The sequence below is a fragment of the Lupinus angustifolius genome, chromosome LG12 (genome assembly GCF_001865875.1).
Source record: "Lupinus angustifolius cultivar Tanjil chromosome LG12, LupAngTanjil_v1.0, whole genome shotgun sequence".
Taxonomy (NCBI): domain Eukaryota; kingdom Viridiplantae; phylum Streptophyta; class Magnoliopsida; order Fabales; family Fabaceae; genus Lupinus; species Lupinus angustifolius.
The window spans coordinates 14,733,874-14,750,905 of NC_032020.1; the positions used below are offsets into that span (position 1 = coordinate 14,733,874).

Here is a 17,032-nt window from a genome sequence, read left to right on the forward strand (position 1 = left end):
TTTTAGTGAAATTAGACAAACCATACCTCACTTTTCTACACCTACACAAACCTCCCCTATTTTTTAATTTTCATTACATGGATCACCCCTGCATAAGAAATAAGTGTAATCTTTTAAACAAAAAATGTGATAAATGCAATTAAGTTAAACAAAACATGATATATTGTGTACACAAGTCTAAATAATATACAAACAAGTCTAAATAATATACAAATCAATGTATCTTTATTATTTTTTGTTACAAAATGCATCAACAATTCTAAAAAAATATTGTTTAAATCGCTCTTATAATATAGTGTAACGAACCAAAAATAATAAAGAAATATTGACTCATATATTATTTGGATGTGTCTCCATAATATATCATGTTTTGTTTAACTTAATTGCATTTATCACATTTTTTGTTTAAAAGATTACACTTATTTCTTATGCAGTGGTGGTTAATGTAATGAAAGTTAAAAAAACAGGGGAGGTTTGTGTAGGTGTAGAAAAGTGAGGGATGGTTTGTGTAATTTCACTAAAACTCAGGGGGTGTCAGTGTAATACTCATTTTTTATACTATTAACACATCATTTATTATTCATGTATTGACCATCATTATCTCTGTAATAAAATTAATTAATATAAATGATATACTGATCATTTAAAAAACTTTCCATGAGAAATGCATAAATATTAAAATCCTAATTAATTATTAGATATCTTAACAAACTTAGAAATATACACGCGGTTAAGAAAACTCGAGGCAAGATTTCATTGCATCATAAGGAAGATAATTTTTTCCTTAACTGCTAAGTAAAATTAGGGATGCAAATCACAAGCTTAGGAATATGCTGCGTCACCCAACAACAAAAAAGACTCATTCTTCCTCATCCAATACTAGGTGTGTTCAAATCCAGACCGGTCCAACAATAAAACTGAAAACACATCTAAAATAGACTAAAATTGCAAAAACCGAATGCATTTGGATCGTGTTGGACTTATTTTTTAAAGACCGATTAGTCCAGTCTGGATTTTGGTTTCACTTCTTGGATCCATACCGAAATAATATGTAAAGTTTAAGTGTGTAATACTTTTAAGTGTCTTCCAAACTTATTCTTAAGTCTCAACTTCAAAATTGTATCTATATTTTATTTGTTATATTCTATAACACATACTTATAGATTGGTTGTTATGTTTTTTGATACATTTTTTTTAGAACTTAAATCAATCTCACAACCAAATAAAAAGGATTCAAGTGTTATTTTGAATATTTGCTTTATTATCAACTTTATTGTTGTGAAAGTATTATTGTTATTAATCATCAGTGGACGTGGAAGTGTGGAACACCATAACATAACTGTTAAAATTACGTTGCAACTTTATTGTTATTGATATCTTGTTATTTTGTTGTGTTTTTATTATTAATATCTTGTTGTTACTATTTTTTACTTTTATTATTATTGTCTTACTATTTATTACTATTTTATGATGTTATTTACTTATACTATAGTTGCACACATTTTAGTATTGTTGAACACTATTTTCATTGTTGTTTTATTCTTAATATTTAGTCATTTTTATGAGTTTTGAACGCAAGTGCAATTTCAATATTTTATAAAATAAAAAAACCGATCCAAACCGAACCGAAACCGCATATTATATTTTGATCGGATTGGATCAGACATTTTAATATAAACAGATCAGACTAATCTAGACCATATGTTAATTACATATTTGGATTGGATCATTTTTTGACTAAAATCCGATCTAAATAGACCCCGAACACTCATATCCAACACTATCACGATTGTATTGTGATAGTTGTAAAGGAGCATCATTATTTGTATTATATACCAAGGAGGAGTGGTATAAAAAGGGTACTGCTCTTTTTTGGTAAAAGAACAAAAAAATGATGAAACATATATTTTTCTTCTATTTTTAATTTCTTCTTTTTTACTTTAAAGGGAGGTGTACCCCTTTAATACGCTTCCCGACTATGCCAATAGTAATGTTATCTTAAAAAGATTCACCTATTTCCTTGCTTATTCACCTATTTCTAGTATTGAATAAGAATAAATTTAAATTTGTCATCTTCATACAACACGTTTGACACAGAGCTCATAAGATGGATAACTCAAGATTAGGGGTGACAAAAAAACCTATATCTGTGGTACCCACGACTAAAATTCATCCGAGTACGAGTCACAAACATGTATCTACAGGTTCTACAAACAGGTTTTTAAAATACATGTAGTATATACGGACAGATATGTGTATTATGATACTCGTATCTGTGGGTACCGTTATTTATATGATTATTATATTATTTTTAATTAAAATAAAAAATACACTATCATAATCTTCATTACATCATGTACATATTTTCATTTTACTTTGTTTACATCTTTTATTGAATTTGCTGGTGAAACCTCCTACAAATAGTATTATATGTAACATGTCTTGCAAAAAAAATATTTTTTTGTTAAGGAAATGAGAATATCAAATCACAAAAATAGAAAATTTCAATAGATTTAACACTTTTGCCAAATATTCAATCAAAAGGCATAAAAATATTTAAGTTTCATTTCATTTGAGACATAATAGAAGTAGGAAGATAAATATTTATTGATAATATAGAAAACTTGCAGGTACGTATTGTACTCATAAATACCTAGAAATACCAACAAAAAACTCACACAGATATCTATCTAGGAACGGATAGGTATAAGTAATGCTCTCCTGTAACTTTACCATCCCTAAATCACACGAGTCCTAAATAAACTTGATAAATGGTTAGATTTAAGTACTAAAATATAACGTTGAATATATACTACGATCCAGTTTGGCATGTTCCAAAATGGCTCGAACCCGACCGACCCATAAAAAATATAGATAACATCTATTGGATCAGATCACAACCGGTATCAAACCATTATCATTAGACTTAGACACTCAATTCTCAGTCCATTTTGAGCAACAGCAAAAAATTGGGCACTTCATTTTTGTAACTTCAGCACATTTAAATACATGATACCTCAACATCAACTCACAATCACGTTATTAATATTTGACAAGTGTTCAATACAATTATAGAAAAGTTTATTTTCCCAAAAATATATTGAGAATTCATTTTGACCTTGCTTAATATTTAGACTCGTAATTACATTGTAAATCTTGTTTCAAAAATTGCATTCACATCTGGCTTAGAGGAAGGTAATTACCTCTATAATTTCCGAAATAAAAAGTTTATGATACATAATTAAGTTTAAAACTAGGTCAGGTTAATTTCTTAACAAACCCATTATCCTTAAGTAACCTTTAATTTCTTAAAATATTTATTCACCACGCTTTAAAGTTTTCCTAGTGGATTTGCCTTATAAATTGACAATGATTTAGGCATGTGTTTCGCATCCTTTTATTTGTAAATTTGAATAGTTGATGGATATATGACTCGCACTTACTTTATGTGTGCTGCAAGTGTGTTTCTAAAGAAGAAGCTGCTTCATTTTTCTTTTGAATAGTTTTCTTTATCACGATTTAGTTCGGTTATTTGATTTTAACTTGAAAGTTTGTAAGTTTTTAGAGAGTTTTTTTATCTGCAAATACAATTTTAATTATTAAAGGTATACATAAATATACACAATATTACAAAAATCAAGCAATTCTAATAAATAAAAAAGAATACAAAGAAATATGATAGGTGAAGGTAATTGACAAAAAAAAAATGTAGCAAACATGCACAAGGATTACATCCCGTTTTGAGTAGGACATTCTTGAGAAGAGAAAAAGTGTTGAGAATTTAGCACGATCATTACATAATTTGCATAAAAGATCTCCTCCTTATGATGGAAAGCGGTGACCTTCAAAGGAGCCTTCGAGGTCCAAAGGAAATTGATATTGCTACTTTGAGTATGCTCCCCTTGATATGTCTGATTAACAAAGCGCTTATAAGGTCATTTGATTGAATAAAGACTTGATTTGTCATGAACCCGCACCCACCAATTTCTTGTATGTCTTTGTAATATGCAATTTTGTAGGTCGAGCAAAAAAGAATCGATTAGTTCAAGTTAGCAAGTAAAAGGTTGTTTGTGACAAGTTAGATTCCATTCCCAATTATTCTTAGGCCATCTTCCAATGTCACTTATGAGAACATCCTTAGATAGGGATGGCAACGAGCACGGGCGGGCGCGGGTAGCGCTTTCTCGTTACCAAACCCATAATATTTACGGGTACCCCTGCGAGTAGCAGGTATTTGCGGGTACCCAACAAATTTTTTATTTTAATTATATATTTATACAATTTGTAATAATTAATATGTAAAAATGATTATTATATGAATAATATGATGTATATTTGATAAATTTGTGATTATAGTCAAATATGTATAATATATTATGATATAATAATAAAATATATGATATATAATCTTAAAATAATAATAAATATATATAAAAATTTAATTAAAAACTAAATATTAAATTTGCGGGTACCCGCGGGATGGGTATCGTAAAACCCGTTCCCATCCATAAGCTATTTTTGCAGGTACCCGTTGCAAATATTTCCACAGGTACCTATGGGTCGGGTTTTTTTTGCCATCCCTATTGACCTTAGAGTAACTTAAATTGAATAATTTATTTACTTTGTCATAGCACTAACTTAAATTGAATAATTTGTTATACTTATGAGACTCTCCTTGTGATGGAATAATTCCCCTACATTCAACATCTTAGATAGTTGAATGAATGAAAGGAAAATCAGCAAACCCGTCTTTTGTGCAATAATAGTGTTTTTTTGTACTTATCCCTCACATTTTTATCAATGTTTATTCACAAGTTCCATATATCAAAAGTCATTAATCCATAAGTAAAAAATCATATCCCAATTTTTTTGGATGATGAAATGTTGAAGGTTATACAAAAATTACATTAATACTGCATGGTGTTTTTCTCTAAAAAAAAGAAAAATCAAGCCGTTGGTTAACTAAGATCATACATACTAAAAACAAGGATTGGTACTCTCCTAAGTTTCCTTCATCTAGAAGATGTTGATATTGAAGAAATTACTTTTCCAATATAAATCATATTTTGAAAGATTCAGTCCCTTGCTAGAAAATAAAAATAAAAGACCATTCTTGCATGTTTCAATGCACTTTCTAAATACAGCATCAACATAAAGTTGCACTTTGTGACTGTAACATTCTTTAAAGTCCATTAAACAAGTGTCATGAAGTTTCTCTACACATGGGTCTCACCTCTCTTTGTAGTTTATAATAATGCATCTAACAATCCTTTCCATTTTAACTTGGTTTCCCCTCTTCTCTCCATTTTTCTCTGTGTGTGGAGCCTCTCCTACCTGTTGGAGAAATGAAGAACATAATGATTGTGCAGGAAGAAAGAATGAGATGATTTACAAAAGAGAAGAATGAATCAATGTATATGAATCTTGTATTAAGTGTTTAGAGAGGATATCAATTACAAAGGGAGAGCATACTATTTATAGAAACAAGTTAGTAACAATAAAAACTAACTTTCTGCTTATAGTAGGAATTAACAAAATGTTAATACTTTCCCTTAATTCATATCTATTACAAGCACACAACATTTAACAACTTTCTCAACTCTCTAAACCTCTCTCTTTTCAGAGATTTAGTCATTATGTCTGCAATTTGCAACTCAGTTTTGCAATGCTTCAAATCAATCTTCCCTTTTTCAACTTGATCCCTTAGAAAGTGACACTTCCTTTCAATGTGCTTGCTTCTTCCATGTGCCACTGGATTTTTAGCAAGATTTATGGCAGACTTGTTGTCTACCCTCAGCTCTATTGTTCCTTCGAAGCCAATGCTCCATTCATCAAGCAATGAAATTAGCCACAAGGCTTGGCATGCCGCATGACATGCTGATATATACTCTGCTTCACACGTCGATAGAGCCACAACTTCTTGCTTTTTGGAACACCATGAGATTGGTGAGTTACCAAGTAGGAATACATATCCCATGGTGTTTTTCCTTTCCAGCAAATCTCCACACCAATCAGAATCAGAATATGCCAATAGTTGTAGATTACCCTTTTGTAATTGATTGGAGAGAAATACTCTAAAACTGCTTGTGCCTTTCAAATACCTTAGTATTCGTTTAACTGCAATTAAGTGTGACTTTCTAGGACTACTCATGAACCTGCTTACCAAGCAACACTGTAAGTAATCTCTGGCCTGGTGTTGCATATAAATCTAAGGCAACCAACCATTTGCCTGAATAGAGTGCCATCTACCTCTGGTTCATGTTCCCTCCTATCCAGTTTCAGATTCACTTATGCAGGTGTGTCTGCAGAATTGCAATTCAGCATGTGAAACTTGTTTAATACATCTTGAATGTACTTATTTTGGTGCATGAAGACTCCATCATCCACTTGTTGAAATTGTATGCCAAGAAAGTATGACAACTTCCCCATATCAGTCATTTCGAATTCGGATTTTAGTCTCAGCTTGACATCTTCAATTCCTTCTAGATTGTTGTTAGTGATGAGTAAATCATCCACATACAAACATATGAGTAGGATATCATGGTTGTTTATGGTTTTAACATATACACCATGTTCTACATCACACTTCTTGAAACCTGTTTTGTGAAAGAATGTATCAATTCTTTTGTTCCAAGCCCTTGGTGCTTGTCTCAAGCCATATAAAGCTTTTCTCAGTATGTACACCTTGTCTTCACTTTCTTCTATAAAAAACCCTGAGGGCTGATGAACATAGAACTTTTCTTGTAGTGGACCATTGAGAAATGAGGATTTGACATCCAATTGCCACATTTCCCACTGGTTTTTGCTTGCTAGTGCTACAATTAGTCTAACTGTTTCTAATCTTGCAACTAGTGCGAAAACTTCTGAGAAATCAACTCCTTCCTTTTGCATAAAGCCCTTTGCTACCAATCTGGCTTTATACTTTGCAGTAGTGCCATCATGATTCACTTTTGTCTTAAAAACCCATTTTACAACAATAGGTTTCTTATCAGTTGGTGGCTGCACCAAGTCCCAAGTCTGATTTTTGTTGATTGATTTAAGTTCTTCTAGCATAGCCTCTTTCCATACTTTGCTATTCAGTGCCTCGTCAACTGTGATTGGATCTACATCAGCAAATAGAGCAGTGAATTGAGCTAATTCTCCTTCATCATTGATGGTGTCATCAGGTGAGATTAAGCAGTCTCTCAATCTAGCAGGTAGGTGTCTAGCTCTTGTGGGTCTTCCTGTGTGAGATTCAGTATCTTCTATTTCAGTGTGAGCTTCATTTTCAATCTCAACTTGTGACTCACTAAGGTCATGTTCACTCCAGTCAAGGGAAATTATTTGAACAACATATTCTTTCATTTGATTCCCCTCTTCTAGGAACTTGACTCAATGAAATACACATCCCTGCTATACATTACCTGATTTGCCTTTGGATTAAACAGTTTGTAGGAGCCACTTGGATGATAGCCAACAAAAACCATAGCTTCACTCTTGTCATCTAGCTTTTTTCTTCTTTGTTCAGGTATGTGTTTGTAGCAAAGTGACCCAAAGATCTTGAAGTGTTTGATTGAAGGCTTCCTCCCAATCCAAAGTTCTCCAGGAACATTTGGTGCTATCCTCTTTGTTGGACAGTGATTGAGAACATAGGTTGTAGTTGTTGCAGCTTCATCCCAAAGACCTTGTGGTAAGTCTCTACTCCTTAGCATGCTCCTCACCATATTCAGGATAGTTCTATTTCTTCTCTCAACAATCCCATTGTGTTGAGGGGTGTATGGAGCAGTTATTTCATGGATGATTCCATTCTCTTTGCAGAAATCCTCAAATTCTTTGGATGTGAATTCTCCACCTTCATTTGTCCTTAGAATTCTGAGTGATTTCTTAGCTTGTTTTTTCAGCCATGCACTTAAAGAACTTGAAAGTGACTAATGCATCACTCTTTGCTTTGATCAGGTATAACCAAATTTTCCTGTTGAATTCATCCACAAATGTGATGAAGTACTTACTTCCTCCTAATGATGGAACCTCAAGTGGACCACATACATCAGAGTATACTACATGAAGCAAATTAGTGGCTCTTGGTGTAGTGTAATTGTTGAACACTGATCTTGGTTGTTTGCTGATCAAGCAATAGTCACATACTCTTTTTGGCATTTGAATTGAGGGTAAGCCCAAGACCGTTTCCTTTGATTTGATTAGACTCAGGTCCTTGAAGTTGAGATGACCAAGTCTCATATGCCTCAACCAAAAGTCATTAGATAGCATTTCAACATTAAGACATTGAGAGTTACCTGAAAAGTTCTGTTTTGAGTTAGGGGAAATTTCATGACTTTTCTTGCACTAGAGTCAAGAACCTCTAGATATCCACTCTGCATGTTGATTGAGAAACCTTTCTCAATTAATTGTCCCAAACTTATGAGGTTATTCCTCATATTAGGCACAAAATGCACATCAATTATCATTGCCTTTTTTCCATCATTCCTTCTTATTATCACATCTCATGTACCCTATACCTGGATTAGCCTATTATCAGCAAACCTAACCTTACTTCTCTTGTTTGGATTGAAGTTGACAAGCCAATCTATGTGGTATGTCATATGGTTTGAGCAGCCTGAATCAATATATCAGACTTCCTCACCAATGTCCTTCTGGTTTGTAATCATCATTAGCAGGACAGGGCTTTCATATTCTTTATCTTCAAGCTTTTTTTTAACCATGTGTGCCTCACTATGATGTCTGCCCTATAGAGCAGCTTGGCTTGAAGGTGTTTGACATTCATTTGAAAAATGTCCAACTTTATTGCAGTTGAAGCATTTGATCTTCTTCCTATCTATCTTCCTCTTCCCTTCTCTCCAACTGTTGTTTCCTCCTCTTCTAGTGAAGTTCATGGATTGCCCAGAATCAAGTCTTTCTTGATCTTTGCTTGAGTTTCTTTCCCTTTGGTCTCTACCTCGGTTTCTAGTGTCACCCATGCCATAATAGCTTCCCTTCTTGGAAGTTTGGGCTTGCAAAGCTTGTTCAATTGGTTTCTCTGTTGCTCTTTCTATGAGCCTCTGTTCATGAGCCTCGAGGGAGCCTTGGAGTTCCTCAACCTTTAAGTCTTAAATTTTCTTGGACTCTTCAATAGCTACTACAATATGATCAAAGTTTGGAGTTAAGGTCTTTCAGATCTTCTCTACTATTGTTTGACCAGAGATCATTTCACCATAAGCTTTCATTGCATTGGTGTGACTAATGATCCTATTGAAGAATTGTGCCACTTTTTCACTAGGTTCCATTTGCATTAATTCATATTTTCTTCTCATTGTGTGCAATTTAACTTTCTTCAACTGTTCTGCACCTTTATTGCACTTTTCCATAATTCTCCAAGCTTCTTGAGAAGATTTTGTTGCAGCAATCTTCTCAAAATGTGCCTCATCAATGCATTGATGAAGTAAGCACATAGCCTTGCAGTCTTTCCTTCTGTTTTCCTTGTAACTAAGCCTTTGTTGCTCATTTGCTTCTGCAGTGAGGTCAGAGTACCCATCTTCCACTATCTCTACTATTTCCTGGAACCCCAAGATGGCTTTCATCTAGATGTGTCATCCATTCCAGTTTTCCCATCAAGAATCGGAAGATTTGTTTGAAAGTTTGAGCTAGATCCCATTTGTTGGTATAGAAGAAGAAGTGGTGTTGATGAGTCGGAGGAATGAAGAGAAGAGAGAAGAATAAAATGAGTCCCTTTTTTGGGTCTTGTGAGTGCTCTAATACCAGTCTGTTGGAGAAATGAAGAACAAAATGATTGTGCAAGAAGAAAGAATGAGATGAATTACAAAAGAGAAGAATGAATCAATGTATATAAATCTTGTATTAAGTGTTTAGAGATGATATCAATTACAAAGGGAGAGCATACTATTTATAAAAACAAGTTAGTAACAATAAAAACTAACTTTTATAGTAGGAATTAACAAAATGCTAATCCTACCAACCAATCAATGTTTCTTTTTTCATACAATAATTTTCAAAGATCACTGAATTTCTGCCAAAGTGAACTACACTTTTTGTTTATCAAGAAAACCAAGAAAAAAGACAAGCCGTGCTTATTGTTTAAGATATAAGAAACTTTGCCAATGGTTTTCATCAGGATCATTTGCACTTAATTAGTATCTTTGGCGCCTAGGATTTACAGCTCAATTTTGAGAATTTAATTCGTTCCAATATATTTATGTATTACTCATAAGTTCGACTATAAAAAATAAGGAATGGACTCACTAATTCACTAAATGTCACTAATTCATATATCCTACATCAATCCTTTAAACTATTTTCTCTTTATTTTCTCATTCTTAGGAAAAAGTGTTAAATCTTGTATTACCTTTGAAGATTACAAAATTCACTCATCCTCCATCACTTTCTACGAAGGTTCACCATTTTAATAATTTTCCCTTTTTATTATAACAAAAAACTAAAAATCTGTTTGCAAAAATTATTTGCCTACTTTTTTTTGTCATTATTTCCAAAACATGAAAGAGTGCAAATATATATATAACTATATATAAATATATAAATATGGGCCCAAGACATTGTTTTCACATTTTTAGGTGGGCCAATTTTTACGCTAGTCATTGGGGATTGGATTCTAATGGGCTTCTTCATGTTGGTGGATTTGAAAACAACCCTGTCATATTTGATGCAGTTTTGCAGGCTATAGATCATATATCCTAAATTGTGTTTTATTTAATATTTTGTATTAATTAGAATGTTATCTTTTGTTTTTTTTAACAGGAATTGAGATACGGTTTGGATAGCTGAATTTTGTCCCCTTTTGCTACAATTGTGTTGTGTGTACCATATTTCGACTTCTATTTAATAGTGTTTTTGGATTTTGATGAGAATTCATTCATTGATGAATTTCACTGCCGAATTGTCGTTGGATTTGTCACACCTTGGTTCACCTAAAATACAGAAATTCTGCTCTGTAACTTGAAGTGATGATTACGTTGAACGAAGCAAATATAATTGTTTTACACTTTTACACTGTTCATACTTCATAGCTATATGACTTTGTCGTTTTCGGCAAAAACTTGAAAGTTATAACATTTTCCAATATCAGTGCAATGTATTTAAATTATTTGTTCATCAATATTTTCCATTTTTTCTGTGAAAAAAGCAAGTCAATAGTTGCACACTTCAGCAACTGGTGATTTTATTTTACTTTTCTGCGAATATTGCTTTTTTTGTATCTTCAATTTGTTATGCCTCAGCTACATTCATCATGTTGTGAATTCTACACAAATCAGAAGATCACTGAAATTTGTTGCATGTTTAAACATTATCTTCTGCCTGTACTGTTTCAGTTTCCATTTTTTGTATGTATACCAACAAATTATTGTTTGAATTTCAGGTATATGCTCAATCATTTAAGAGAATGTGTTTTTTTGGGGATAGTTAAAATAAGCAAAATGAGTGAAGACTAAAGAGCACAATGCTTTATATTTAACAAAACACAATTAACTCAAACCAGCTATGAAATTGTGAAATGAATAGAATAAAGGAAAAGCAAAAGATAAGATAAAAAGTATGATGTACAGATTCCAATAATCACTTTCTATAATTTCTATTTAGCTTCTTAGGCTGTAGTGCTGTACACATGAAACCCAACTCAATGAACTCCCAATCAACTTTAACAAAAACCATTTTCTTATGCTCATTGCTCCTTTGAACTTTTAATTTACATCTCTGAAATTGTCCTGATAAGATGGATTTCAATGCATTATGCAGCCACTATAGTTGAGTTCTAACTGCATAACTACTGCTGTCACTTCCTGCAGTTCTATTTAACATCATGACTTATGTCCAATTGTCTGCCAGTTCTTTCCTGAAGAGGGAGCACAACAATATGAGTATCTTGTGCATAACTACCTTCGGTGTGCAAAGCCCTGGGCAAATCTAGCGACTTAGCCGATCCACCATCCTTTCTGTGTTCCTCCTTGTTGGTCTCATTGTAAACTTGCTTCATTCCGATTTCCAGGTCCTGTCGGGTTTTCCTTGTCTTAATCAGGGGATGAAGATTCCTACTTGCAGATAAATCTGATGGCTCCTTTGGAATTGGAATCTTAGATCTGAATTTGTTCTTGGATGGAGGAATACTAGTGCAGAATATTTGTTTGAAGTTCTCAATCATCCCTCTGTCATATGGGTTTGCTTGTTGTTCATACTGGTTTCTAAAATTTTCATAAGTAGACTACATAAACACACGGAATTTTCATTAGCATGTAAGAAAACCAAACTAGAAATGCTCACATGTGTGCAATTGTTTATATGTTACGTCGTTACCATATCATTGATTTAGTATACAAATTTCAGGTTCGTAAGGATTATGAGCAGAATCGCATTCATACCTTGTTTCTGCTGATGAGATACGTGTGAAAAACAGTGAGGCCACCAACAAACCAGACAGAAACAAAAGTGTAGATTATTAGTACAATTGAAGCAGGGGTTTTGATCATTGCTCTCCAAATTGATATCTCCTCAGAGCCCATGATTTTCGTAATGTAGACCCAGCAAAAGGCATGAATATATAAGCAGAGAAGAGTTGAAGATACCAGAAATGTGTAGTAGTATCGGTAATTTCGCTGCAGCCATGTACATTCAAGCAAAGATGCCCAAAAAAGGTTATTTAGCAACTTGACAATCATATTCATATTACAAGAAATATAACAGTTTACTAATTGTTATTTGTTCCTATGCATGTGCTGTTGTAAGTAATACTGGTTGTAAAATCAGAAAATATCAATATACATGCAAGAAAACATCAATATACATGCAAGAAAACATCCATTATTTTTTTTATTGGCGAAGGATAGAAATATGTATTCAAAATTATGGTCAGCATACTAAATAATACTATGAATTTCATTAGGCAGGCAGAAACTTATTCAGATATCTGTATAGGAAAGTAAACCTATGATTTCAAGTGTCACTGTTATCCCTCCGTCTTTATCGATTTATGTTGCTTGAGCATTCTGTTCCAAGTAGTTTTATGTTCTACTTATAGATTTACTATGTTCAAATGCTTGTGGGTAGTTTACAAGGCCAAGAAGATTATATCGTATAATCAATTATTGAGAGAAAGATGGCAAATCATAAGCAACATGAAGGAATAACCATTACCAATCCAATACACTGACCCACCCATGGGCAGTGATGATCAAATTTCTCCACGCAGTTATTACATGTTGAACAGTGAGAACAACGGGGTGGTCTATACAGCATGCAAGTATCACAATATTTGATTTTCACTGATATACCATTGACAATTACATTCTTTGTCAGTGGAAAACGCGGCCATTGACATCGATCATTGTTGATAGCGGCAAATACATCATTATCGTCTGGCTCCGGCGGGTGAGTATTACGAGGCATTATGCCTGGATCTCTTCCTGAGGTCAGTACAAGGATGATCAGAACCTGGGATTATATTGCAAGACTTGAGACTACAATGGTGAGTGAGAAACATAGTGCTGCAAAATATCTCAGAAACTAATGAAAATGTAATCCATGCATCCTCCCATTCCTTCTCACTTTTAAATCACAACCAAACTCTTAGTCTCAGATCAGCATTGGTGTAGCATGTTTTTAAATCATAAGATTCTTTACAAGTTTATGGAAACATGTTGGGATGTTAGCAGAACCCAGATACTAAATCTATAATATTATATTTATAGTTATAGAGAGCAAAATATGCAACCTGTATGATCTCAGAATATCTAGCTATATAACATTAGTAATTAGACAAGTAATGTTGCAACATGCTGATAGTAAGGGGTTAAAGGAAAACTTCTTAAATTCATCATCAATGGTACAGTACCCCAAACATTTGCAGTTAAGGCAGATAGAAAAGCCATAATAATTGTAAAAACCATGATAATTTATGACACACCAAGATAATTGCAATTTGCAAACACTGCATTGGTGGATTCCACAATGTAGTAGACATGGTACTTCATTTTTTATAAAAGCAAGTTGTTTTTAAAAAAAATGTAGATTATTTAAATTGACCCATAAATAAAATAATATTTTTTTTCTATAATCTTCTGAACCAAAAAATTCTAGCTCTTCCCAAATTGAGGCAATGATATACTTCAATATATGTCAATTCAGAAATAGAGGATAGAAAAAATATGATGAGAATAACTTACGAAGAGTGTATGAACAATAACTACGATCATGATTGACCATCCATAATGATGAGGAAAGTCATGTATCAGTTTTCTGGCAACAAAAACGCAGAAAACAACAACAGGTGCAATAATGAGAAATATTGATAACAATATAGATTTTGCATCAGGTCCAAATATAAGCCTCCCTTGAAGTAAAAACACCTGCAAAATTTTGCACCACCAAAAATTCAGAACAACAATACATAAACATCTAGTTCCTACAGCATAATTAAGGATGAATTACAATCTTTATTTTAGTCCTTATATAAGTAGTAGTAATAATAAAATTCAAGACGAAAATCAAATTTTGATTAAAGCCTTATAATATTTATCAATGGTTATTACAAATGTATATAACTATGATAAAGTTAGTGTTGTAAGGCTTACATTATTGCCTTTCCAGACGCGGTAAGCTCTGACGAGGGGAGGAGAAGGAGCATCGGTATCTCCGGCAGAGTCATGGTTCGGTGGCGGAGACGGCGGCATTGCATGAACTGAATATGAGAACGATAGTCGTAATAGTAGAATGAAGACAGAAAGAGAAAAACTTACTACTAAATTGAAAATGTTTTATGATAACTTGAAAATTGAAATAAGATATTTCTCGTATAAAAATAAAATAATTATGTCAAAATGACTAGCCATTTCTCAAGCAATAAATTAATTAATTTCTCAAGCATATAAATGACACTTATTAAAAAGAGCAATCACAAATCTCAAAATGAATTAATTATTTATCTAAAAATGTGAATGAATATCTTTAGTAGTATAAAAAAAAAATTGAGAGCCTAGCACTATAGTACTATTATACCATACGCACATTTATACACATGGCGTAGGTAATAAATGAGATTTGTATACTTTGACTAATTGTTACTTTTTTTAATTTACTTTTCAGTTATTAAAATAAAAATACTATAGTTTAATATTAATGAATATTTCTGTAGAACTTTTTACACTCACCTATTAATTGTTTCAAGGCATTGTTTTTTCAGCTATTGAATTAAAATTATTTTTAATAATATAATTGTTATAGTTAAAGGAATATTCCGAGAGAATAAAAAATTAAAACAGTGTCTTTCAATTTTAGTTAAAAGTTTTTTCAATGCAGGCATTTTATTCTCTTTTTGGAGGAGAGAGTCAAATTAAGGAGTTTGAATAATTAGATGTTCACTTTTAAGATGTCAAAGTTATATCACTTGAATTGTCTTTTTGGAATATTCGAATTAAAGTTAACTTCCGATTAAAAATAAATAAGTAAACATGGTCCTCTAAAGAAAAAGCTAATGAAATAAATATTACACCCACCATGTTATATAAATGTAGGTCCTTAGAAGATCTACAGTGACACACATTAGTTTCGGAAAGAACTAAGTGATGATATTTTTAAACTACAAGAATTTATTTGGTTGGTATCCACACTAATATCAATATACCTCAATTTTACTATTATTGTTTATTAAAAAAGTTAGTATATTTTGGAATATTTAACATATTTGAATTTGTTAAATAAATTTTCATGTTAATGAAAATATAGAAAACTTTTAAGGTGTAGATTTTAGTATCATAAACATTCCTTTTTCTCCACATACATAAACCTTTTACTTTTTAAAATTTATTTATTAATTAAAAAACAAAATCTGTGCAACGATAATAATAAATTTATTTATTTCTGGAACCTAATATTGGTAATAATAATATAAAAATAATAATCCGTAAAAAATATTAGATAAAAGATACAAATGATTATAAAAAAAACTTATAAATAATACTTTATAAGAAGGATAGAAGTACCACACTCTAATTATTCGAGTATAACAAATTAATTAATTAATTTATTGCTTGAGAAATGGCTAGTCAACCGGAGGAGACGAAGTAATAGAATTCCTGGTTTGTTTATTGAGGGGGAGTATTGATGATCCGCCTAGGGTCAAAGAATACATTTGTTTCTTTTTTCAAAGCTAGATTTGAGGATTTTCATTGGAATAGGCCATCCCTAGATGGGATTGATTTTGTTAATATTTCGGATGAGGATAATTCTTTCCTAACTGCCGAGTTTGAGGAAGTTGAGATCAAAGAAGCTGTTTGGAGCTGTGAGGGTGATAAAAGTCCTGGTCCTGATGGTTTTAACTTTTCCTTTATTAAAAGGGTCTGGGAGGTGGTGAAAGCTGATATTTTTGCTATGGTTGATGATTTTTATCGGAATGGTGACCTTGTTAAAGGGAGCAATGCCTCTTTCACTGTGTTGGTTCCTAAGAATGGGTGCCCGCAAGGACTTGGTGACTTTAGACTGATACCTCTTGTTGGCTGCATCGAGAAGATCATTTTTAAACTCCTCGCGGTTCGTATTAAGAAAATTATTCCTTATATTTCTGAATGTCAGACTGCTTTTCTAAAAGGTCGATATATTATGGATGGAGTGGTTATTGCTAATGAGATAATTGACCAGGCTAGGAAGAATAAGGATGAGGAGTGTTTCATCTTTAAGGTGGATTTTGAAAAAGCTTATGATTCAGTTAACTGGAGTTTTCTATATATGATGGAAAGGATGGGTTTATGTGTTAAGTAGAGGAATTGGATTAAGAGTTGCCTTCAATCTAACCCAGTGTCTATCCTGGTTAATGGGAGTCCTACTAGGGAGTTCAATATGGTCAGGGGTCTGAGACAAGGTGACCCAATTGCCCCTTTCCTTTTCCTTATTGTTGTTGAGGGTCTTGCTGGGATTATGAGATCTGCGGTGGCTAAAAGGTTATTCAAAGGTTATGAGGTGGGTAAAGACAAGGTCCTTATTTCGCATCTGCAGTATGCTGATGATACTTTGCTTATTGGTGCTAAGTCTGCTGATAATA

At 32.7% G+C, this 17,032-nt stretch overlaps 3 protein-coding genes across 3 annotated transcripts; 1 reads left to right on the forward strand and 2 right to left on the reverse strand.

Annotated features, from left to right (window-relative positions):
* Positions 8,724 to 9,554, reverse strand: LOC109361916. The gene is made up of 2 exons (XM_019607441.1): positions 9,173 to 9,554; positions 8,724 to 9,082 (listed from the first exon to the last, which is right to left on the reverse strand). The coding sequence occupies exons 1-2, from the start codon at positions 9,552 to 9,554 to the stop codon at positions 8,724 to 8,726; spliced, it is 741 nt and encodes a 246-aa protein (XP_019462986.1).
* On the reverse strand, positions 11,609 to 14,709 carry LOC109361756 (probable protein S-acyltransferase 5). The gene is made up of 5 exons (XM_019607296.1): positions 14,571 to 14,709; positions 14,163 to 14,345; positions 13,135 to 13,431; positions 12,363 to 12,596; positions 11,609 to 12,205 (listed from the first exon to the last, which is right to left on the reverse strand). The coding sequence occupies exons 1-5, from the start codon at positions 14,667 to 14,669 to the stop codon at positions 11,795 to 11,797; spliced, it is 1,224 nt and encodes a 407-aa protein (XP_019462841.1). The 5' UTR covers positions 14,670 to 14,709; the 3' UTR covers positions 11,609 to 11,794.
* LOC109361918 lies at positions 16,099 to 16,752 on the forward strand. Its single transcript, XM_019607442.1, has one exon. The coding sequence runs from the start codon at positions 16,099 to 16,101 to the stop codon at positions 16,750 to 16,752; it is 654 nt and encodes a 217-aa protein (XP_019462987.1).